Below are 26021 nucleotides of genomic sequence, written 5' to 3' on the forward strand. Positions count from 1 at the left end.
AAAGCTTATTTCATAATTTTCTGGTTAATTATGCACAAAAACGAAGAAAAAATACTCTTATTCATATAAAGTTCGCTTTTGTGCTAGTTAATACTCACTTTCATGTTTTCATAAGAATTTCAAAATTTCTTGTTGATTAAAATTAAAAAAAAATTAAAAAAATTTTAGTGTATTTAAAATCATTAATTGAAACTTTCTTCGCTCTTAAAATGTTATCCTTGTAATTCTCGAGTTGCACCGCTTCTGTTTTTACCCACTGGGTAATTATTTGCGGAATAAAAGCAATAAATAAGTTACACAATAAGGTCCAGTGGAATAGAAAATGTGTTCTTGAATTATATATGATTAGATTTAACTTGGTTGCTCGTATTCAAAGTCAGATAACGATTTATCCATTATGTTTATGAGAAAATCACATCGAAGATATTTTGTAAAGAATTTGTAGAGAATTTGATTTTCTACAAAAACATGTCCATTCTAATCGTGCCAAAAATTTTTTCAATATTTTTATTCGAAGAGAACGGAATTTTTTTTTACCTGTCATTTATATGGAAAAACGAAAATCCGTTGAGCGTCTCGCAGAATCAAAATATGGAGCTGTCCTGGCAGGAGAATTTTTACTATACCTCCAAGAAATTTTTGAGATGATAAGACCGGGAAAAAAATAAAAAATGTTCTTTCGGTACCACCCTAATACATATGCTGCATGCTCATTTAGATAAATTCAAGAATAACACGGGAGCGTACTCAGAAGAGCAAGGAAAACGTTTTCACCCAGATATTATGAGCTTCGAACAACGCTTTCAATGCCAATACGATAAAAATAAGATACGAGACTAAATTGGGGTTTATTGAGGGAAAGTACTTATTAAGGAAGTTGAGGCATTAGAATGAAAATGATGTCACCGCTTTTAAACCGATAGCATCTTATAAAGTAAAGTGTAAAAAAAAATCAGTTAAATTTTCAGACAGTTTAGGAGCGTCGTTGCTGAGAAAAATCAATAACAATTTGGGCCAAATAACATGTAATCTTATGGAAGTCAAGACACATTCAGTGATATCTCCGTTAAAAATGATGCTAAAAATATGAAATTTTTTGGGCAACATGAGCAAGGCTTGCCGAATAATGTCAATTTTTTCAGATTTATTAGGAGATTTGCTGAGATTATATTGATAATAATCTGTTTTCCGTGCAGTTTTTTGAGGCTAGGATCGTCACTGTTCGTGTTTTCGACTGAGCTTTCACCAGTTTTTCGTCTTTTTTTCCCCAACTTTTCTTTAAAGTGTATGCAACATTGCTAAACTGTAAATTGGCCTAACTTTTGAAAGGTACAGGTCATCACTTTTGGGTAAAAAAAATGACTGTACAGCCTCAACTTCCTTAACATAGAAGAAAAAAGTAAAAAGTAAGTCCATTTTTTTGTAAGCTAGTTTGATACTTAAAATGAATCAAAATAACAAACATTTATATTTGTATCGTTTTATTATAAAATAAAAATTGAAATGACTATTTTCAAAAATATCGTTCAAACTTTCTCCTGGATACAAAAGCAAACTTTTTCATGCCACGTGATTTTTTTCGTTCAACAGATCCAATCTACCAAAATTTCATCCTCAAATGTCAACGTCAAATTTTGTGTTGACTCGTCTTGTTGGTCAGAAATACAATCCCGACAGTCTGCCAACTTTATGAGATCGGATCAATTCATTTGGGAAATGAATTTCTAGAGCACCAAGTCCCTCAAAATCAGTGAGAGCCCCTAAATAATGATCTAATTCGAAGTCAAATGGGAGCAGTAATGGCCAGTGGATTTGGCCTTTTCGGCTGGCAATCTCCGAAATTCGTAATCAACATGAAAATTATCAGCGTATTCTAAGCGGCTGAAGCTTTGGACGCGTCATTATGGGACGGGGGTTGTCGGAGCTGCGAGCGTTCGGTGCTCCGCCGCGCGCTGGGTCACGGTAGATCAAGTGATGGGTGGAGAATTCCAACCCTCGTCATTGTTGTTGAGCATACACCCGTTTAACATAATTGTGTAAGCCACGTATCAACGGCCGTCGGGCCGGTGGCAGGCTGAATTAATCGATATTCGGGACGGATGTACGAAGCCACAAGTATGCAGGGGCTAATTGCAACCATGACAAACCGTTGATCAAGCCGTGAATAAGAGGTTTTTTTAATACGAAAAGATTTTTCGATAAAATTATGTAATATTGGGATTACTTTAGCGGTGTTCGGGCAAATCGGATGAATTTTTTGCATGACCTCGGTGTGTTCCAACATTTCGGCAAGTTGAAGTTGAGAGCGCGGTGAGAGTTACGAGCTGCTCGAGAAATATTGGTATTCGTAACAGAAAAGCTGGGCTTGTATCTCGAAATTCTTGATGAAACGTTTGCGGACAGAAATATGGAAGAGTGTTCGAGGACCTCAGTGTTCACGAGGTCGTGATAAAGCTCGCGCGTTCGTCTTTTGTCCGAGCTTTTCATGCGCGGAGCTGCGCCCAAGCCTTTCGCTGCATTCATTCACACCGGTGAGCTTTTGTTGTCCCAGCATATTAAAGCGCCGCTCCGGCTTCTGTGTTTGCGCACGCTTGTACCTATTCTCATTTTCAGTCGTATACGCGCGGCTCGAGTAATATCAGTACTGGAATAAGCAACCTCAAGACTTCATTAAGTCGAGGCGCGCTTCCCCGTGTCCTTGGAGCGAGCCGCAGAGGGTGAAAATTCTGTCGAAAATTCTCGGACTTAGTTACCGTTTCTGCAGAAGAATTTTCACTGAAAAAGCTTCTGAACAGATGCAGGAAATCATTTCTTTCCATTCAAATACACTCTCCGTTGTTTGGGTTTGTTTGGGTTCGTTGTTCTTGCCTGCTACTGACTGGAAAAAACCTACAAAACGGGATGAACAGAAAAAAAGTACTAAATCCACCGAATGGCTATAAAATGAACGATTTCGTGCTACTGAATCACTTGTTTATTTTTTATTCTCCTCCTTAATCTTGCGACTCCTCACGTTACTTTTATTCCCGCAGAGCCTGCTTTACGAGGCTCGGGTGGAACGCGAAGATATGCAAATAACTGCCATCTCCGAGATCTCGGTGCGGCTGGGGCTTAGGTGATCTGATATTTTAAGTGCTAAAGACACCCACGAGTGTGTGTGTGTGTGTGTGAAAATACAAAGGATGTAGCCACGCGAGAAGGCGCGATATTGCGCTATGCGCATACATGTTCAAGGATAATTTAGTGCGAGGATGATGCGTTTGTTTAAGACTGACATTCAAGCATTATATCGGGTAGAGGCATCTTATATGGTTTGTAACGTTGAAAGCTTCGTGTGGGCTATCGATCGATCGCTCGCTCCTGGAGAGCATCCTCAAGCTTCGGCACGTTTTTTCCTCCACTCACGAATCACCCAGCAGAATGAGCGGGACGGACAACGCCGTGTAGCTTTCCGAGGACCAAGTAGAAATTCCCCTTCGCTGAAACCCCCAGGAACGCTTTCTTTGTCGAGTCGTCGCGGTGTTTAGACGGCGTAATAAAAACTCGAATTTGATGTGAAAGAAAATAAAACTGTGGAAAGATACTTGTAAAGATTTGGTGAGTGACATAATTCCGAGTGATGGATGAAGCGGAACGAAAATGGGGGAACCAGTCACGTAATATGCGGAAATAAGATTTGAGAAAATGAAGAATTTCACTCTGAAGAGACTCGCAAAAAATGTTGGCTGATTTGACGAGATTTTTTGTTGGACCGATAAACGGCGAACAACATGGACTTTGTTGACCAAAACTAAAATTTGAGTGATTTGAACTCGATTTGTTGGCTCAAATGAATTTTTTTCACCATGAAAGAAACATCGTCGAACTGACGAAAGTTTCGGTGAACCAATAAATCCGATTTGTTCGCCACAATTTTTTGAAGTGTAGCCAACAAAATTATTGAACCAGGAATCCTGCTCTCGGCGTTATAAAGTGAAATTTTTATTCGGAAAAAAATCGTCGGTTACGAACAGATTCGAAAGCGAATGTTTCCATCATTTTTTTCCACTTGTGATCAAGTTTACGTATAAAAATATTCAGAGGAATATTTTGTTAGTGCAGTATCAGGATCAAAATACCAACAACCATCAAAATGCTGTTCTCAACTTTCCGTCGGTTATGCCAGCTTCCGTTCAAAGCCAATACTCGACCGGGTGACCTCATGCGCGCAGGAACATTGAATTATCCGATTATTAGTTTTTATCCACCGATTGTACAGTAACGTCGAGTCTCCCATGAAAAATCTCGTTTTTTCGTAATTTTGTTAAAACGAAACTCGAATTTGTGAGCGTGTGTGTGTGTGTGTGCACATGAACTCGTACTATTCCTCAGGGACTCCTGTGTCTTTTGTTGCGTAACCGATAAACGATCACCGCAGTGGGTTGAGCCGGTCAAGCTTAAGGCCAGCCCACCACTTTGATCATTCAATGATATCGAATCATCATCATCATCCCCAACTTTTAAAATGACACCTTGCTTGACACCAAATCTTTGTATTCATGGGAAACAGTTTACTGACGTTGTTTGAGGCCAGGGGAAGCAAGTAGTTGCTTCATTTATAATTATTTTAATTTTCTGTTTTGCTGATTCTGACTTGTTTCAAATTTTGCTTTATTTCTGATGAAATATGCAAACCCTTTCATGGGTGAGTTTTATTTTATGATTGTATCGTTCTTATTGTGCTCACGTTCATTGAGATTCGACAAATTTAATGATGCTTGACTCTAATTTAAAAAAATATTTAACAAAAATACAGTTTTAGTGATTTTTAGTGTGGATAAAGTCTTCGATAAAGATTCAATGTTTGTGGGTGGACACGAAGTTGCTCCATAGGAATATGGTTTCTTGAAGGAAAAATTATCTGAGGCTGTCTATTTTTAATTGTACAATTGCATGTAGTTTTTCCTGTCGGGTTGTATGAATAAGAAAATGGCATATTGGCATATTTATGGAGCTTATCAAGTGTACAGAAGAAAGGTTTGATTAGGGATAACTGCCAAGTTTTTGATATTCAGGCAACCACAAATTCTCGTCACGAATATAATCTCGTTTGATCTGATCGAAAATTTGCGTAATCGCCTCATTAAGATAAGGTGGAATGAGCGTAGGTGCGTTCGGATAATCAAAGGGGTGACTGAGGACAACCTGGAAACTAAGTGGAAGCAGAGGGAATAAACGAAATTCGCCACAGCTATTAAGGGGCTCGTGAAAGCACTACTTCGAAGGCCTGTGGAAATTCCCTTATCGTACGAAATGATCTACCCTCTTAATCTCATCACCCTTTTCCATTCCTTCACCTCTAGCCTTTTCAGCTCTAAATGCTGAGAAACGTCTTAGCAAGGCTATCATGCCTCACGTCTATAAGACGACAGGAGAGAGAGCTAGAGATACAGTGACTCCATTACACGTGCAAAGGCTGCGCCATATTTTGGCTTCGAGCTTTAAGGGGACTGTATTTTCAGTGCAGTGTACACCTTTCTGAATTTTACGATCCAGTGGGAAATTTTACTACGATCATAATCTGGCTCGAAGCTCCATATGGAAACATTTAATTTTTATAACACCTTCGAAAAAAATGCAATAAAAAATATGATTAACTGATGAAAAGGGAAGCATATTTATTGAGCAGAGCGGGAGGGGGAGGCACATCGATTAAGTATGTTCGATAAGTAAAGTTCAATCTTCAGAGACTCGAAGTGTTTCAAATACGCAATTATGTGCTCGAACTGATCAAAGTCATTTACAAATTTCCACTTTCGAACGTCACTTGGCTGTCAACAGGGTTCCAAACTACTAATTCCATGATCCTAAAAGCTCGGAGCTCAGAGAATTTTACCACGAAGGCTTTGCGATCTTCGCAGGTCCACAAATTTTATTGACGTTCAAGACTTAGGTTCACAAACCTTGAAGCCTTCGAACTTTAGCTGCTGACTTTGGAGTCACACAAGGCAAGGGGTTTCCAGGTTTTATCGTCTCCACGTCTATAAGTTTCTTTGTCCTCGAAGTTTTGAAGCTTTGTATACATCCACTATTCAAACTTCCCCTTTTTATTCTCCTCTACAGGTATTAGCTTTTACGATTGACTCCTTTATATGCATGTACTTTTTATTTTACAATATTTTTCTTGTTCAAACTCCTGTTTATTTTGAATTCTCAAATATTTGAGGATCTTGTGCTCGTCTCGTAGGAAAAAAGTTTATTTCAAATTCATATTTACTTTTATGGTCTTCGTAAACCGACGGCTTTATGAGCAGGTCAAATTATGCTTGTGATACTCGACCCTGGCATATTCTATTCTTCATTTCTGGATCGTCAAACAGTAATATGGATGATTTCTCTTCTTTGATCCTGCTGCTTTATGCTCGAATATCAATGTTTCATCAAATCGATGGATCCACAGCTGTCATGGGTAGTCGTGGCCTAACCCAATTCGTCATTTCTCTACGCTCATGCACACAATCTGTAAGCAAAAATCTGTTTTCTGATACATCCACATTTCCCTATATGCTCATGCTCGAAAGATTCTGGCTCGTTGATCGTGTTTTTTGAAACTATTCAACGAATTGTACTTTTTTAAAAATCCACTCGCAAATATTCTGATTCCGGAGAATTTCAATTAACTTGTTACAAAGACCGCGGAAACCTGAGCAAATATCGAAAAATAAATTGCTGCATGTTCGAAATCCTGAAAACGTTTGCAGTTGATTAAAATAATGTTTTTTTTTCCCCTATTTGGTTAAGCGTTGATAGAATCAATCTAGAGAGTTAGAAACGTTGAGGTTCTCGTGAATGACGTTCGAGCGTTCGACAGCACTGTAAATTCCGGCCCGCAGATAATTTTCTCGAGACTGTAGTGTTTAGTCGAAGTTGATTTTTCGTTCGATTGAACGATACTGATGGAAATGCGAATCCTTGACAGATTTTTCGATAGCTCATGTAAACGATTTTAAAATATCCTTTGTTCCGTCGTTTTTTCCAAACTATTATCCGAATACCTCGGAACTTCGAACTCCCGTTATTATATTTTATGAATAAAGAGTAGAAAATAAAATTGAAAAAATGTCACGGCATAGGCGACCTCGAGGTTCCGAGCAGCCAAATATTCACGGTGTCACCTCCTGAATATTCACTGATGCAAGCTCTGTGAACCCTGACAACGCGAGCAAGAGTCGTTGTAATAGCATAAAAAGGACTATCCCCGTCGGTATGAAAACAATCAAGCGTATAGGCATGTATTAAAAAAAAAAGGTACGCCCCGTTGGTAACGATCGTACTCCACAGCAATAATATCCGATTGTTCTTTTGCCATATCCGTGCGAGCATTGGGAGATTCTAGATAATCGATTCTGTGATTGTCGAGTTTCATGTGTCGATGCCGGTATTCTGTTTGCTTCCCTGTTTTGTTAGCCTTTGTGTAATCGTAGTGCGAACCTTATGTAACTCTGCACATTATGACGATACGTGTGTTCACGCATGGACAGGTGAAAACTCACTGAAAAGTCGCGGGACAACTCTTGTTCTTGGAAAATTTGTGGAGGAGAAAAAACGTTTGGAAAACAAGATTTCTTTTATTGCATGTCTCATTGATCGGCTTATTGAGATGGAAAACTTGTTTCGAAAGATTTTTTTTTTTTGGAATTGTGCGTCTTCATGGAGCTGTGAGCGTTGAAAGTTGTGGCCACTTAGTTACTGCTCTAGCCGGAGTGTTTCCTTGTGGAATTTTCTTTAATTTTGAGGACCTGCTCGGAACACTGTTTTGTAATAACAGGGGAGAATTTGAAGAAAAAGTTTTAGAGAAATCGCAAGAATTTTGAGCGCACGGTGATTTAGTTGGAGATTTACAATTTCGTATCAAAAGTTTTTTGTCTGAATGCAACAATGAACATTATTAAGGTATTCTGCAAACTATGTCCAGGGGTTTGAATTTTGACCAAAGATTTAACTTTTGGACGTGATTGTAACGAAACTCTTGCTGGAAGCACGTTGCTCCACCGTTTGGCAAATTGAAAAGTTTTTTTGCGAATGAACAACCACTAAAAACTCAAAGCTTTTTTTTAAGCCTCTTAACGGAATTGGTTTGTCAGTAATCTCAAGCAATATGCTAGAAAGTCGCCTTAATAATCTTGCCATTAGCGATTAGGAACGCTTACACTGGGTAATCGTTTCCAATCGTTGTAATACCTTCGCTTATCGCTCCGAACGTTCGTCCTTAAAGAGATTTCGACCCACGTTCGGTAAGCTTCCTGGTTTCGAGGGTAATGTCTACTTCCAAGGCTTCGAACTCCTAATAAATACTTTATTTAAAAGGAATTTGCGAGTGATAATTTCAAATTCTGGTCTCATATATGGAGCCAAGGTATTAATCTACATTAAGCAAGACGGGCTTTTCTTTGTCTATTAAAAAATCACTCCTTTTCCCTCGAAGTTTAGTCGCGGAGGCAGGCAATTCTTTCCCGGGTCGAGGCCTCTCCAAGCCTTTAAATTTTCAGTTCAAGTGTGTCTTCGTCTGTAAATATTTTGAAAATAAGAATTCTCAAGATTCTGTGAACTGAGTATTCAGACGTTGACTTGTCACGGTTATGGTACGTGTCACGCATGGCACGGATAAATTGAGGGTACGAGCAACTCCGGGGAAGATTGAGTAGAACAAAGTATTTGCGTCCCGCGACATGAATCAGCTGGGACGAACGCTAAACACCCTAAAAACTGGGATTTCCATGCATTCGTTTCGAAGCAGCGAACACAAAGTTGCTGTTTTTCTGATCAAAGAAGTTTCCGTGGCGATCAGAAGATCCGTGGTGATTATAAACGAGTAGAAATCGGAGAAGCGAGGATTTGTAAAAACTTGAATTCATTGTGGTCCGATCCAAAAGCCGGATTTCCCATGGCACACTTCAAGAGCACTTCGAAAGTCTTTGGTCGACTTCGGAGCGATAACTCACGATATTTCGCAGGGTTCGCAGAGGCTTCTATTTCGTCGCGAATATAAAAAATATCGAAAAATGTGATTCAATTAGCCGATTCCAGCTGTGCTCCGTTTCCGGAGAGCAGATTATTCTCAACAACGCAATGAATAAATAAAAATACGGAGCAGTTTACGTACGCCGTGACACTTTTTACGCCCCTCACAAAGATTATTTTATTACAAATTGCACACACATTTGCCACAAGCGAAGAGACCAGAACCGGATCCACACCATTTTACTGCTCGTTACAAAATTTATTCGTCGCGATTTCAATAAAAATTCGCGGAGAAATAAAGTTATACTTTATTATGGGAGGCGCCACCATCGATTTTGAGTTGGTCACGTGAGCTCGATGACTCTTAAGGAAGTTGAGGCTGTACAGTCATTTTTTACCCAAAAGTTATGATCTATACCTTTCAAAAGTTAGGCCAGTTAGAGTTTGTCAATGTTGCATACACTTTAAAGAAAAATTGGGGAAAAATGACGCAAAACGGGTGAAAACTCATTCGAAAATACGGACGGTGATGATCGTAGCCTCAAAAAACTGCACGGGAAACAGATTATTATTAATATAATCTCAGCAAATCTCCTAATAAATCTGAAAAAATTGATATTATTCGGCAAGCCTTGCTCATGTTGCCCAAAAAATTTCATATTTTTAGCATCATTTTTGACGGAGATATCACTGAAAGTGTATTGACTTCCATAAAATTACATGTTATTTGGCCCAAATTGTTATGGATTTTTCTCAGCAACGACGCTCCTAAACTGTCTGAAAATTAAACTGATTATTTTTTACACTTCACTCTATAAGATGCAGTCGGTTTAAAAGCGATGACATCATTTTCGTTCTAATGCCTCAACTTCCTTAATTGTCTGCACTAACCAGATCTGAGATTCATTGAACGAGTTTTTCGACTCTCGATGGAGTCACTACGCCTTATTTACCGCGAGACTCCCTCAAATGTTAATTCGTCGTTCCAAGTACTGTTGATGAACACGTCGCTGGGACGTTTCTTTCCCAAGAGGATGCCTTCCTGACCCGAGCCTGGGCGTTGCCGCAAAGTAACTGCACCGTTTCAACGCAGAAAATACTCAGGCAGAAAATACTCAACTGGACTTTATTCGAGTGTATATTCTCGTGGTTGTAGGACCCTTAAGGATGTCCCGCCGCATGCGGATCCTCGATAGACCAATGTTTGCCTACCATCCTGAGAGAGTCGTTGCTCTATTTTAACGCAGACCCGGTTCGAACGTGCCGACAGCATTGGCGACTTCTTTCATGTACCGCAATCCGGAATCACGTGAGTGCTTTCTAAAATCCTCTCTCTCCGGGTTCTTCTGTGAGCTTCTTGTACGAGAAAAAACATTCACATTCATTTCCCCACGTTGAAAGACACACGGGGGCGGAGCCCGGTAAGACGGAGACGGTGATGCACGTGTCTCGGACTCGGTACATCTACGTGAAAGCCACGACCCTGGGCAGTGTTCTTGGTCACAGAACAAAGTCATCCGAAGAAAACCTATTAAAACCTTGTATTGACACTGTAAAGTAGCGTCTTTGTATCAACTGCTTTATTCGATGCCCTTTAACAAAACGGATGCGATAGGCTTCCCGGAGGATTGTCTCGGGATGTAAAATCGATTTTTTTTCTCCTTTTCTGTCGGTAACAACCGTTTGAGATAAGATTGGACAAAACGTCAACTGCAAGGCATTAACATAATTTTGTTAATGTGCTAGGACTTGCCTTTGGCATACAGTCGATTTCACATTTGTTGTACAATTTTGTTTGTTATACAATTAATTAATTAATAGTATAGTAATATGTATTGATCTGAGCTAATCTTTTCATCAATGTGCTCTCTACCAATCTACGAAAATTTTCTAATTTCGCCTTTTCTAAATTTGAGGCGTTTTCTGGAAGAGCGTTCCAGAGATAGGCCCCTGTTACGTTGGAAGAATGCCTCTTAGATTCTGTTCGAAAGTGAGGAACTTCCAAAAATTCTCTTTTTCCTCTTTGTCTCCTTTTCTTGTTTAATCGTACAGTGAGCGAATCTCTGAGGTACGACGGGCTTCCTGTACGTAAAACACCGTGTATTATGCTAATAGACAGCTATTAGCATATGATGTTTCCTTGTTTCATCCAATCTCATCCATTTCAACTTTTTCCAATATGGTGTTACATATTCCGACCAGTGAACATCGTAAATAGAACGAGACACATGAGTTTAGAGCAGCCTTTATAAAGTCGTATTATAAAAATTTTCGATTCCATAAAAAAGACTTCCGGCATAATTCACAACAGCCAGTATAATAATCGAGACCAATTTCGCCCTTAAACGTGCTGGAAGAAATCCTCTACAACACTCAGAGAGCGACGATCCGGTGGGTACGAAGCTCGTATCGTACGCGGGCGTGTCAAACGATTCGTCGGCGTGTTCTTGAAAGGTGTGAGGAACGAGCTGCTGGATACCCGATTGTACGGATAGACGGAAATGAGGATTGGCTGAGTGGAGAGAAAGCGAGAGGAAAAATGAGAGTGTGATCGAAATTGGAAGCCTAACTAGTTTCATGCTCTTGTTCAATTATCGTGATAAACTATCGAATTCACTGCGGAATCGTGTGCACCACACATCTCGTGAAAAAAAACGATTTGTGCACTTGGATTCTGTTCCCGAGGACTGTTCGTTTAACTTTCGATATTTTTACTTAAAACGACATTGATATAGAGTCGTACAGTTTTATGCTTGGTTTTTATTTTGTTCTTTGCCGAATAGGGTCTGTAAATACTAATTTATTTCCCGGCAGAATCCTTCTCCGAATGGAGCATTGCATGTATGTGAAGGTCCAATGAAGATGTAGGAATAAAAAGGGAAAAGAAATAAATGAGAGTGAGGGTGGCTAGAACGGAGGGTTCGCTACTTTTGTACCATGACAGCAGTGGATAGCACGATTCATCCCATTTATATCCATGAGATTCCAGGACTGTAACATTCTGGTTCCATACAAATACAACTGAAACTATCCCTTTTGCTCTTCATTCGGTCCGTCGTCATGGCGATGTCACTGGAAGGCTGCACCGTGAAAATATTACAGTAGTTTTCGTCTAACTCATGTCTTATTGAATTTATCGTACGACTGAAAGCCTTTCCATACTTTCTTACGTTTTATCGGTGGGGAGGGGCTACTTCTGCTCCTCTTTTATACTCTATTATTCCCGATAACTTTTCTTACAAGGGTCCACAGTGACCACTTACCCAAGCATATATTCATGTAAGACTGAAGTGAGTCGTAAATTGTAATGAAGATAAAAACCTCGAAAATCCACATTAGCTACTCAACTCTTCTCAGAATTATTCAGTTTTTTATTGCTCGGAGTACTCGATTGGTGAAAATTTATTGGAAAATGAATGAGCAATCTGGAAAGCAATATCGAATCGTTTTCTCCCTCCAACATTTGCTCCTGAAACTATCTTTGATTTAGATTTTTTTCGAGATCATGCACACTTTGAAATATGAATTTGCAGCTTTAAAAATCCACGAATATGCTCTGATAGTGGAATCTCCGTCGACAAAGTACGATGATTATAAACCGTGTGAATTTTCTATCCGGAACGATGGAAAATCTCAGTGTTTTAGTTCATAGATCTCGTGAGAGGTTTTTGAGAAGCAGTCTGTGAAACGAGCTTATCTTCAAAAGTAATTAAACCTTCCTTTGTCGATGAAAATAAAAGGCGACGCTGGCTTTTTGCTGTGCGAAGTGGCAACAAGTATATACGAGTGGTTTCTTTGCTACGCTGTTTAATTGGTAATTTCGCAGTATATTTCCAAGAGCAAATTATCGAGCCAAGCATAAATATAAGGATGCGCACAGCTGGCGCTGATGAAAAATGCGGCTCCATCCCGGGGCTAGTGAATTACGGATTTTATGCCTTTATACGTTGGATGTGGCGAAATAAACAAGGTAAAACATCCACTAGGCACTCCAGCAATTTATCCATGTCGAAGGTTAAAGTATCAGTAAAAAATCTTAAAATGGAACGAAAATGAAAACCTGGGTACCAATTATTGAGAAAGAAAAATTGGACAGGGTCCTACTCAACTTTCGATTTTTCCTGATCTCTTATTTTTCTCACTTTGTACGATTGAATTTTTTTTCGCAGATACATTTCTGCACATCCCACCATATTGTGACTAACCTCAACAGTTCTTTCGACTCAAGTCAACTGTTAAGAGGTCACTGCACGATTTATAGAATCCTTTTTGCTTCCGATGGGAATATTGAATGCAGATCGATGGCGTTACATCACTCGTCATCGGTAAAAATTGCTAGATATTTAGCAAAAAACAACACTTCGTAAAATTCGAATTTACCCCGAAACTCCGGGGATAATTTGAAATGGCCCTTGGGCTGATTGCACTAGAAATTGTTACACGTGTCGAAAACATATTTTCGACTCGTACTTTCGCTTGTGCAACTTTGTGAGCCCACATTTCACACTGCATTCACATAATCCGGTCTTCGAATGGTGAATTTTCGTATTTTTCATAACAAAAATAACTTTTTCGTTTTCACATAGCTCACTGCTACATTTATGCACTCAATACCATACATTGGCGTTTTCTTTCATGTGTATTTACAACGTTACTGAAATTTGAAAAGAATCAATCGATATTGGGTAAGAGCAAATAATGATTCTTATATAGAAAAACGCTGAAACCGTTTGTGCCGCAGTTTCATCAATGTACAGACAAAAATTGGATTAAAATGTACGAAATTTTATGATGAGTTTTACTTCGAAGAAACTAAATCACTTCACGCCTCGAACAATGTGAGTACACTAAAATCGATAGGGCTGTCGTATGAGTTAAAGGGCGTTAAAGTGAGGGTTTTGGAATATAAAGATATTGCGATGTCCGTATTTATCCTGCGTCCAGAATTACCCCACTTTCCGCTAGTTTTTCTTCAGAACTTCTCTAGAGACTAATTTCGTTTCATTTTCAACAAGTTTTCCAAGGTGGTAAGTACAGCCAGTACTTGGAATTTTTTTATGAAGTTTTTGGTTAACTTGCAGTTGAAGTTTCGATTTTCAGCAATATTAGTTCAGTCACCGACGTCACAAAAGACCTTGATCAACGTATAGTTCGCTCGGTAAGTGAAGCTCAAGTTTCAGCACATTTAATGGAAGAATAAGGGCAGAGGAGACGAAGCACGTGAGGCTTGAAGGTTTCTATGATACCATTGGCCCGAGGCTAACTTGCCATGTGTGAGCACAATCTTTTATGGACAAGCTCCAGAGAAACAACGTCACTCTGTCGCAGCTACCTAGTTTCATTTTCAACGGTAGAGTTAACACATCCACCAAAAAGGGAGAAGATGGCAGGACCAACTTTTGTTTGCATGTGGCATACGCAGATTGTGTATGTGATTTGAACGGCTGTTCGCACCTACGTCTGGGCCAGATGTGCATTCACGAAGGAACAAGACTAGTGCGGTGTTCGATCGATCCAGCTTCGAAGACTGTACTCGGAAGAAAGTTGGCCAACGAGCCAATGCACCGGGTGCTTCGCTTCCAGAATGTTCTGCACTCAGTAGCTTATTAGTATTTTAAGCTGGTTGTTCGTAAGTCATTACAGAGGTTAATAAGTGCAAATGAAGGCCCTTTACGAAACCTCGTTGTTGCATGGAGCAGGATTAACAGTATGGAAATCCCATGAAGCACTCCCTGCGTGCACGGCTTCAAAGACTCCCTCTAACAGCGAGGCAGGATCAATAGAGAATTTTGGCAAACCGATCCAGGCCAAACGTTAAGTGACTGTAGCAATGGGGCTACACTGCATTAATCCACTATCTGGGACCTTGCTTGGTTATCATAGTTATGCATATACGATGGATTTCAATACGGTGCACTGATCCAATTACCCGATTGCGAGTTCACTCCGCGCTATAGTGCTTTAGGGATTGTCACACTTTGGGCTTTCTATAGTATGAAGCTCCATAAATGCCGTCATGGAGTTTTCAAATTTCTCGTTGTTACGTCGCGTTACAAGCTCGTTGATGAACGATCAGCTCGGGCTTACGTTGTGCCAGAATTCAGCTATGCTAATCGACTATGTTGGAATATTCTGTAAATTTGGCAATTCTTGCCTGGTTGTTTGGGTTAAAAAAATAGGATTTTCATCTTTTTTTTTGTATTTTCTCGAAGTGAAGGATCGTATTTTATGGGTGTCGAAATTGGATCCATTTTTACTTCCTAATTAAAGATATCATTACTTTAAATTGACGTTAGAGTTATTAATTCGAACTTGTAAATACATTTTTTCAACTTATCTTTTCTCGAATGAAATAACAAATCATTAATTGATCGGGGACACATCGCTAATTGAACCCCAAATTTCTTTCGTCCCTGGCGAAAATACTATAGTTTTTTATGTAAAAAATCGCATTAGAGAGCGCAGAGGGAAAACACAAAAGGAAATGCATCAAGAAAAAAGTGTTAATGAAAAGACAGAAGGCTATCACAGGAATGGACTAAGCCAAGAAGAAACAAAATGCCGAAATAAGCAAATGTAAGGTTATACGAGTGCTCATTACCAATTTCGTTTAAGGAGGGTGGATAGCGACGATACAATGTTGCCATGCTAAACCATGCTTCAAAATGATAAGAATTTAATAAAATTTGGTGAACATATTCTTTAGTGCCAAATTTGACAATACAAATTTTTAAAGATTTTTCTTCTGTACAGTTATCGAGTAATTGATCACTAAAGTTCACTTGTATAAGCATAGCGTTTCCATATATATATAGGTATACATTCCGGGCATAAGAAATCTGCTTTATTGCGTAATTACTCGATAACTAAGCCGAAGAAAATTTTGAAAAAAATTGTGTCTTCGCACTTGATGTTGAAGAACATTATCACCAAATTTGATAAATTTCTTATCATTTTGACGAATGTAGCCACCCTCCTTAACCTTTAACGCAATATATTTTCATCACTAGTAAGACAATCGTCTCGAGTTTTTTCCCAGACCTTCATTATATACTTCATTGTTATTGCGTACTTTTTCATAAATTTCGTAAAAAGCTTTCATTCGTTACATGTAAAGATAAACGATTTTTTACCCATAGTCCCTGTAACTCTGTGTATTTTTCTTCATATTTAAGGATTTCTATTTAAATAACTAATAGGACAAACCCTTTAAAATTTGATATGCATGTCAGTCGACTACCTATTTAAACTCTGTGTAAATTTCGCGACTTTCTCAAGAAAATCGTTTCATACATAAACTCCTTTAAGTGAACTACGATGGCGTTCAGTATTTTCTTCAGTGCATTTCGAGTGAAAAGTGTAAAAACAAGCCTGGGAGACACGAGTTAGTTGCATGTGAGAAACAACATTATCTTCGGTATCTGTTAAGTTCATTTGATTGGCGGAGATGGTGAGTCTGGAAGCTTCATCGTCTGGAAGTTGTCTCGTTATGACATTAGCCCACCGCGCTAAATTCATTAACTCGCTTCCCTGAAGTTCTAGGGCATTTAGTCAGATGCAAGCTCTCAAGCTTTGACAGGCCGTCCATGGTGAAAGCTCTTCAAGGAAACATAAAAAGCTTCTACTTGACTGAGAACTTTGAAAGGCTGTATGTCAAGCTCGTGCGACAACTGCAGGCACTAACTTTCTCAATGACACGCCTTCCATCGGAATCGTGCTTGCAAGCTCTCCTTCAATCGAGTGCTTTCGGAGATGAGATGCAAACCATGTTTGAAAAGTCGAAACGAGTTTTCTTTCGCTAATCCCCCTGTGAAGGTGATACCTTCGAGGGATTCACGATCTTCTGACCTCGTCGCAAAGCTGTTTTCTTTGAACTCAAGAAGCATCACGGTTTCTCAAGCTCTCTTGAATTTTATACAACCTTTAATCACACAGAGAAAAAATCCCAGTAAAAACTACTATGGTGTGCTATATGAGCAGGGTTCTGTATCGTAATATTTATTAATTCTTACGAACATAGATAGTAATTTTTCGTGAAGCGAGAACCGATGAAAATTAATGTGTCATACAAAAACAAATATATCGGTATACACAAGCGTACCGACATATTACCGTACAAGAGCGAATGAAATTCTGCTATAGTAAATTTCTAAACAGTTTGGGGGATCATCGATGCTTGTGTTCGAGCTCCTCAAATTTGACTATGTTCAACTGTAAATTTTGATCGTGAAAAACAGTACTAACCATAGCAAAACGGCGACATCATTAATTCTACTTTACAGTTCATTATCGAGTCAACATAAATTTTACAATTTTTCGTCGGTGAACTACGCATAAAAAAATAGCACAGTTCAAACTTTTGTCAGAGCAAAATACGCAATTTAAAAGTTTTTATTCGGAATTGACTTGGAAATTTTGATGCATGTTTTTGGTAAAAACGTCCAAAATGGGGGAGTAGAACCCTAAAACTATGGCGACATAGTAATTCTCACTATTTTTTCTCTCCGTGCACCGTCAACGATGAAATAAGTATGAAAAACTTTCTTAAATTTTTGGACGTTTAATTGGCATACGCGCGTGTCGTTTTTCATCCAATAGAATACTAAAATACACAAACTCTTTTTTATTGCATTTTCTTCCTCCCTATAACCGGGGGGAAGAACTCGTTGAAGGATCTGATAACCTACAGCTCTCGGTGGGTGCGAAATTCTTGGCTCGTTGACTCGAAACCTCCAGACAGGAATTCTGCAAGCTCGGGGAATGTCGAACATCGATATGCTCTGTCGCTTACAGCAACGAGGTGTATCGATTTCCTTCCTCCGCGGTCCGTCTCCACGAGTCGAACCTCCAACATAATGCAGGCGGGCTAAAATTTTATCTACAACGAGGATAACGCGAAAGCTTGAAACGCGACGGTTTATCGTGTCAAAGTAGTATGCCTGAGGTCAAACCTTTGTACGGAATCCGGGACATGCGGACCAAAAGCTGCAACCACGTAACTACAAACTAATTCCCTGAAATCCCTTCGAGCTAAACATTGAGCTTGTTGTGAAATAATTCTTGAACAATCCGGAAATGATGAATTCAATATTTGGAAATGTTGCTTCGTCACTGTGTTCATCGAGGTTTGAAAATTCACGTGCAAATCCTTTCGTCACTGAATTATTAGTATGTACACTCGATTCGAATGTAAACAGGGAATTAGTCGGAATCTCGAATCGTGAAAGCTTGAAATAAGTTTACTTTTTTAAAGATTTTTCATCTACTCAGTGAAAAAAAAAAAAAAAAAACATTTCTGTTCGAAAGTTAATTTTTTGCAGTTTCATCAAAGGTTTTCATCAGAGTCAATATTCTCCCAATATTGTACTGATTTACAACAATGAATAGACAAAAAATGTTTCTAAATGAACGTTTTTTTGTTTTTATATATTATATATAGGGGAGTATGGGGCAAAGTGGCCCACTTAAGGAATTTAACGAGTTTTGTCGGGTAGCACATGGTCATTTACTTATTTTTATGTCCCCAAACTGATTCCACCTCATTATTACTCGAATTTTGAAAAAAAAAAATTTTGGGGCAAAGTGGCCACCCCCTCAAATGCGATGAAAATCCATAATTGTCACTTCTGGTTAAATAGACGTTGGAATTGACTGTTCTCGCATGGAACATTGAAGGATGCGATAAAACGAAAAGAAACGAGGCATAGTATACGAACCCTCCTTCGACAGGATGAAAAAAAAATTAGTCAGAATACTTCGATAAATTTTGCCAAATTTTTTTTCATGCCGAAAATGAATATCCAGCCCACTTTATCAGATAATAAATGATCTTTCGACTATTGTTGAGTCTTAAAACTCTTTGTTCATCCTCTTTTTCCTCATTTGGTCGAGAAAATTTTTTGGGGCAAAGTGGCCACCCTCTCAAATGCGGTGAAAATCGATAATTGTCACTTCTGGTTAAATAGACGTTGTAAACATTGAAGGCCGCGATAAACCGAAAAGAAACGAGGCATAGTAGGTACCCTCCTTCGATGGGATGAAAAAAGAATTAGTCGGAATACTTGGATAAATTTTGCCATTACCAGTGGCAAAAGCCCGTTCTTATCGGGGGCAAATCGTGGGAAAACCGCCATTATCACGAGTCTGTCGTATCGCGCAAATCTAGTGAGTAAGAAAAAAGAGATCATGAAAAAAGAAAAATTCTTGTCTGCGGCGGACGTTGCGTGTATTTTCTGCGATCAACTTCATTCGCATTCCTCCAAAGATTGAATTCGCTGCGAAACATGCCTAAAATGGGCGCACACCTTGTGTGCAGGTGTTGATGAAGATCAAGTCCATTATAAGTACGATTTTTGTCAATTAAAATAAAATAGACATTTATCAGTAATTCGCAAAATGATTCTCATCCTCTGCCTCAAATAGCTATCAATTTCTCAAAAAACATAGAATTCTCACTGATTCTGTGCCCCGCCAGAAATCGGAATTACGTGAGTGGCCACTTTGCCCCATGTGGCCACTTTGCCCCATGTTCCCCTATATTTTTTTTAAATTTAAGAATTGAGAAACACAACGAAATTTTTACGAAAACGTGAATCATTGAGCACGAGTTGGGAAATTGCTGGATTATGCTAAACTTGGCGGAAAGGTTTTGTGCGGAGCAGTGGAGTGAATGAAATTTCAGTGAAACAAATTTTCAAGGCACTATTCCAGGGCGAATTTTTCTCAGATCAATTTCTACTGAGCGAAAAATGTACGGAAAGATTCATTTTTCGTCTGATAAAAGTCATTTTTATCTCAGCTTTTTTTCGAGGCCAAAATGGGTCATGCTTCAACATGCACTCAGTAGTTACGATGTTCATAAATCCGGACATGCTTTTACAAAAATTTACGAGTCCGGTCACAGGATAAATATTTTCTCAAAAATCAAATGACGGTAAAAAAAAATCAGCAGTTTTGGGAACGTTGAAAAATAGTATTTATTGCTCGTGATTTCGCGGTGGATTTTCGATCCCAACGTTTGGAGTCTCTCAACGTATTCATCGAAGAACTCGCTGACCATCGACTGTTCCACCTCCCAACATCACCGATGATGTCGCAATGGTAACTGAATTTAATCAAGGACAAAAATGATGCTCTCCACAGACCACGCGAATAGCTCGGACCAGCATTTGCCACTGCGCTTCGGTTTATTATTTGCAAAGCCTTTGAATCGTATAATTCACCTCGTCAAGGAATGCTGCAGTGCTGCCAGAACAGTGATATGAAACCACTGAATGTAACATTTCAATCAAATTTACAACTTGACAAAACGAATACGTGGAATCCTGTCGTTCCCACGATTAACCATAATTCAAAATTGTCTCTCAAATTATTTGTGCTTCCGGAATAATTAGCCGATGGAAGCATCAAAAGTGGCACGATTTAATGTATGCATTGATTCATGTTTGCTTTCGCTCCCAATTTCCCCGGCAGAAGTCAATCGATTACTCACCGTTATACGAATTCGGTTGAATAATGAAACGTTTCAATATTTGCCGATTCGATACAATATTGAAATATCGAGATTTTTCAAATCCTCTTCTCTCTCGATTGTAGAATTGTGCATCCATCGATGGATATTGCCTGGAATGGGAATCACTCGGATCTTCTTACGATACTCGAGACTGATATTTCCGGCTCGATGAAGAAAAGAAAATGGACGACAAGGTTCAAGAGCAATAAAAAGCTCATCGAGTTGTCAAACTTTTATTGTAATATCAGAACACCTCGTCCAACGAGAGTTTTGATTTTTTCATCGCCCCTGAATCAGAGTTGCTTCCTCCTCAGTTTTTTTACGAGATTTTTCTTGTTTCTGTACATTTTTGGATATGAAGGGAGGGATCAGACGAGCTGAGGGTCTATATTCTACACTCGATATACTCCAGAAGTTATCGACGCTTGCAATCACGTTTCACTAATATCGTTGATAGGAAAAGGGAAACTTGATCGAAATATGTAATAGCCTGGTTACGATCAGAGTTGCTCGGGTAACGGAACCCGGTTCTGTTCTTGGAAAGTCAAAAAAATCAATTGTTTTCGGGAATGTTTTTAGGATAGACGGAAATCACTTGCCATGGCGATTTTTTCGGATCTTTTTGACTTTTTAAAGTAGGCCCCTCCTTAATGTTACAGCATGGTGTAGTGCCCTTCCACAGTATCTTTACAGTATCTCTCTGCCTTTGAATTGAACCCGAAATTTGTTTAATCTCAAAAATTGATCTGCATAAAAGTCATCCTAATGTTTGCATTTACTTAATTTTTGGTTTACGAAAGTTCAAATTATTTCAAAAAATGGCAATGTTTGCGGTTCAATTGTTCATCATGAAATTAGGCACAGTTAGCTAGTTGACAAAAAGTTTGTTGAAAAAAAATAATGTGAATGAAACTCATTGAACAAGTTCGATCTGAAAATTTTTGAAACAATTATTTCCAAATTATTATTTATTTCATTATTTTTTAATTATCGAAGATCGTTGAAAATCGACGAACATTTATTGAACCTCCACGATTGACAACGATTCGTGTCGACTGGATAAAGTGTCGTCGATTTCAACGAGCAATTAAAAGATCGATCGAGTCAGGTTATTTTATTCAGGCTGCTTGGGGAATGTGGAGGCATAAGGAATATCGAAAAATTTGATAACCCGGTGAAAGTAAGCTGCAAGCTTATGCGCTACCTTTTCTTACTTTGCTCGCTGCTACTTTTATTTCCATTCCGCAATTCCTTTAGCGCTCTTCTTCCCTTTCGCTGTATCGTGCAGCTTCTCCTATTTCATTCCGCACTCTGCTGCGATGTACTTCTCCTGCACGTGTCTCCTATTACGATTCAATCGTCGATTTTTCCCAACATTGCATTGGTGGGAGCATTCGAAGAATGCCGAGCACGATGGTCGGTTGTAGACGCCCCGAATCGAGTAAACGATAGACGTGAAATATTGCTAAAACTTCTAGTCTCTGCACTCATATTTTTGAAACCTTCTTTTATGTACTTTATTTGACGATGTAGAACTATTGTTTACGTGCAAGTTTTTCAAATCTTCTCCGAAGGGTTTTTCAGGCTGAAACAAAAGGGTTTGGACATTGGGAAACGAAGTATTGCTTCTGAAGTGAAATTTCATTGTAATTACTTATGAATAATGCATTTGACGACTCAGTAGGGTCTCAAAACCAAAAAATTGAAAGCTCCAACAATATTAGAGTCGTAAAAACAATAAAATTGCGTTTCAAAAATATTTCGAGCCATGCAAACTCTCCGGGAATATTAAGCTCCAGGATTTTTCGATTGCGAATCCCCCTGAAGAGTAGGACGAAAGCCACGAGACAAAAACAGAGCAGGCTGGACGCGGTTTTTTCTCTTCTTTATCCTCCGCCCATGAGCACACCGAGGGAAAGATTACACATGAAAATTCTTGAAGCTTTTCACCGTTATCAAAGGGCTCCTGATTTTTGAAGAAGTTTTTTAAGCCCTTATTTACAATTCTTTTGTTCCACCTTTCATTCGGGTACAAAACAACGAAGTTTTTGGAATTAAAAAACCTCTTTGAGGCATGCATCATATTGCCGGACGAAGGGACTGAAAAGCTATGGCGATAAAAAATCGCGAAAAAATGTGAAAAAATATGAAAGGCACATTTTTAGTATTAACAATCTCATTAACGCCTTTTTCTCTGAAATTTTGGATCAACCAAGAAAAAATTCAATGCAACATTATCTTCGGAATGAAAAAAAAAAAACAATTTTGCTATATCAAGATCGAGCTGAAGACCGTCCTCGTTTTTTTGTCTGTTGCAGGAACTTTGTGCAGCTTTTCAGTGAAATGGAAGCATACGTGATGGAAAAGCCAGCGAAAAATGTACTCTAAACGGATCTTGAGCGTTTCCATGATGAGTGAATTAAAGAAAACAATGATGAAAATGCGAAAAACGAAAAGCAATTCGACTCGTAACGACTGTGCAGTATGAAAAGTTATTTACGAGCCCACTAATCGAATCGTGAGTGCAAAGTCATCCGAAGCATAGAGAGTTGAAATTCTCGATCCTTTCAAAGCTGCCTAAAAATAACAATGTTGAAAGGATGAAAAATGTGTATCACGGGAATTCATCGGCGTCGAAGCGTTTTCTAGCGTAATCGTGACTAAGGATCAGTAATGTTCGATACGAAACAGCGGAGGCTGGAAAGAAGCAGGAACAAAAAAAAAGATTAGTTGGATGCGGAGGTCGTACGAGATATGAATGCCGAATGGAATTTTGAGAGACTGAGGGGAAGTTTTAGGGATGGGTATCGGGAATTCAAACGCAAGTGGGGCTGTAAGGGGTAATCGATAAGTTGAAACGAAGGGGTGGAGACCGTGGAAAGAGCAGCAGGGAGTAAAGGGATAGGCTGATTTTCAAATTAGCATGATGGGCGAGCTACAAACTGATCAAATTCATCAAAATTTGGATCGAATAACTTTTGGAAAAGTATAAATGACCATGGAAAAGGATCATCGAAACGTGGGAAATTGAAAGGCAGTGGATTTGTGAATACGTAAAGGGAAATCAAGATAGCAGCAAAATGCGACCATTATTTCCACTGCTGGTGGTTTTTTCGTGTCTCCCACTCGCTGCTCGGGCTTCCGAAAGTTTTCGTGGAAGCAGCGGAGTGATAAGAGGCGAGAGTAGTATCAAGATCGGCACTGGCACGAGTTCCCGTGGCAGTGGGACGGGAAGAGGCAATTCGGGGGTGCGAATAGGTGAAGGCAAAAATCCATCTTCAACCAGGCAAAGAATAATACCGCCGACGACAACGACGACGACGCCGCAGCCGCATTACGTACAACCGACACCACCACATTCATCGAACTCTGCAAAAAATGCGAGCAAAATTTACTTAAAGGTACGTTGATCCCGAACATCGACCCTCCAAACCTCCAATGGCGTTTTCCACTTTAACTATTTTTTAGAAAATTCGCTCGGTTGCTCAGCGCACGATCAACTTTGTAGAAATACGGCGAGCAAATTTATTCAAAGGTCTGCCCACAAATCATCGTATTAGTTTAATTATTCCAATTACTATTGCATGAAAAGCGATAAAAAGGCGTATTTGATATTCAAATTTTAAGGTAACTACTGCTAGTCGAATGAGTGATAAATTTTCAAAACGCTTTTAGACCAAGTTTAACGCACTGATTAAGGGGTCTACGCAAATTAGACGAGGAAAAAAAGACTATTTTTACGAATTTTTTTTGAACCCTATAAATTATAAATATGGATATTGAAAGTTTTGGACCTATCAATACACGCTTAAAATCCGCAAAAAGAGCAAGAACCAAAAAAAAGAAAGCATCGATATTTCTCGGCGAATTTTAAAGAAAAAAACGCTTCTCCGCCAGGTTCGAAGGATTTGAGTTTCGACAAAACAAAACTTCAAAGCTCAAATTCCGAGGGTTCGAATCATACGCATGTGGGTTTCGAAAAGCATCGATCCCCCCAGCTTTGAATTTCAGGGGGTGAAATAGAATATGCTTTTCGAGAAGGTATGTGAGTTTAAAAAACTTGAGATTTGAATCTCGATTGTCCGAACAGTATGCGGGTTGCAAAATCAAAATTTTATTGGCTTTGAATCCCAAGGGTTGGAGCAGCCCGAGAGTGTGAAAAAATGTCATATCTCGAGCGATTTTTTTATGCTTTCGTCACCTTCGCCCCGGGCACGCTCACACGGGAATGCACACTCGGAGAAGCACGCCATGCATACCTCTAAATGGGATTCGTTTGAACGAATCAATCACTTTCCGCTGATGCGGCAGAGCGGAGCAAACACTTTCCGTAGCCTGTCCATCCGGTTTCCATTATTGGTCATAATGAAAAGAAATTTCATTCAGGGAAGCGAAAAAACTGTTAAAAATTTGGTCGATTGCCTCGTTCACTGATGAAGGCGCTCCAATATCCTTGAGGAAGTAGAAACCGCAGATTTTTATTGTTATAATTCCCATTGGATTATTCGGATTACCAAGAATCAGGAAGCTAAACTCGGTGCTCTGGCAGCTGTTCAATATGGTCCAACGGTTTATTACGAAATTTCATTTTGCTCAGCTAAATCGTCCAAAATGCGCAATTCCTGGGTCCCGGAACCGTTTATTTTTTCGTCAGATCTTAACGATCACGCAAAGGACTCGTTTGCCATAGCACAGACCAAATTTGAATTTCCGATCGAATTTTGTTTCGAGTGCTTTTCTGTGGAAGGTCATAATCTTGCTTGTCTTTCCCCTCGAACGACGGAGACCCCCCCCCAGGAAACGTGAGAGAATACGAGATCAGGAATGGGCGAGTGTGTCTATGGGATGGAAATTCAGTGATTTTGACTGTGAAGCTGGCCAACAACGAATGGGATGCAACGATTTAGCTTCGATGTCCAATATGTTGAAATCCCATTTGGAATGTAATGCGAAGATGATCGTTGAGTCAGACGGTCATACGGAATATCGCGATCCTCAGAACGGTATCCGCATTCAGCTGGGGCTCAGGAAACAGCTGATTTGGCACCGATTCTCTTCGTGCTTACATTTCACAGGAATGTCGTCCATGAATTATGCATATCCTTAAAATATCGATTAGCATATTGTTTTGAGCATGTTGAAGCGACTCAGTTTTTTCTCACTGCCATCTCCCGGTCCTATTTTCCGAGACCTCGGTTCTTAATACCGTGAGAATTCCATTCCCCTTTTCAAGCTAGCGTGCCATGGTAAGCCCCTTTCATGCTGGGGCTAATTGGTCCCCTCTCCATTAGTGTTTCATTCTTACGATCCCACAGAACAATCCCCAGCTCGATCTTGGGCTTCGGTGGGGGAATGTAAACCTTTTAGAGGCTTGGGACTGCAGTAGTGATCGATTTTCGTTTACTTTTTCCCTTTCATCGAGAGTTTTTCCATTCCAAGAATGTTCGTATCTTCCACTGGGCATTTTTTTTCGAGCAAAATAATTGAGTCGATAGGACATTTCATAGAG

At 39.3% G+C, this 26021-nt stretch overlaps 1 protein-coding gene across 2 annotated transcripts in view; it reads left to right on the forward strand.

The window, feature by feature from the left end:
* Nmdar2 (NMDA receptor 2) overlaps positions 1–26021 on the forward strand; it is a 188616-nt gene that overhangs the window by 51016 nt on the left and 111579 nt on the right. For both annotated transcript variants that reach the window (XM_043434106.1, XM_043434107.1), the window contains exon 2: positions 22831–23913. In XM_043434106.1, coding sequence (XP_043290041.1) covers positions 23593–23913 — 321 coding nt within the window. In that variant the 5' untranslated portion in view covers positions 22831–23592. The remainder of the gene's footprint in view (positions 1–22830; positions 23914–26021) is intronic.

Source organism: Venturia canescens, chromosome 1 (assembly GCF_019457755.1).
Source record: "Venturia canescens isolate UGA chromosome 1, ASM1945775v1, whole genome shotgun sequence".
In the NCBI taxonomy this organism is placed as follows: Eukaryota; Metazoa; Arthropoda; class Insecta; order Hymenoptera; family Ichneumonidae; genus Venturia; species Venturia canescens.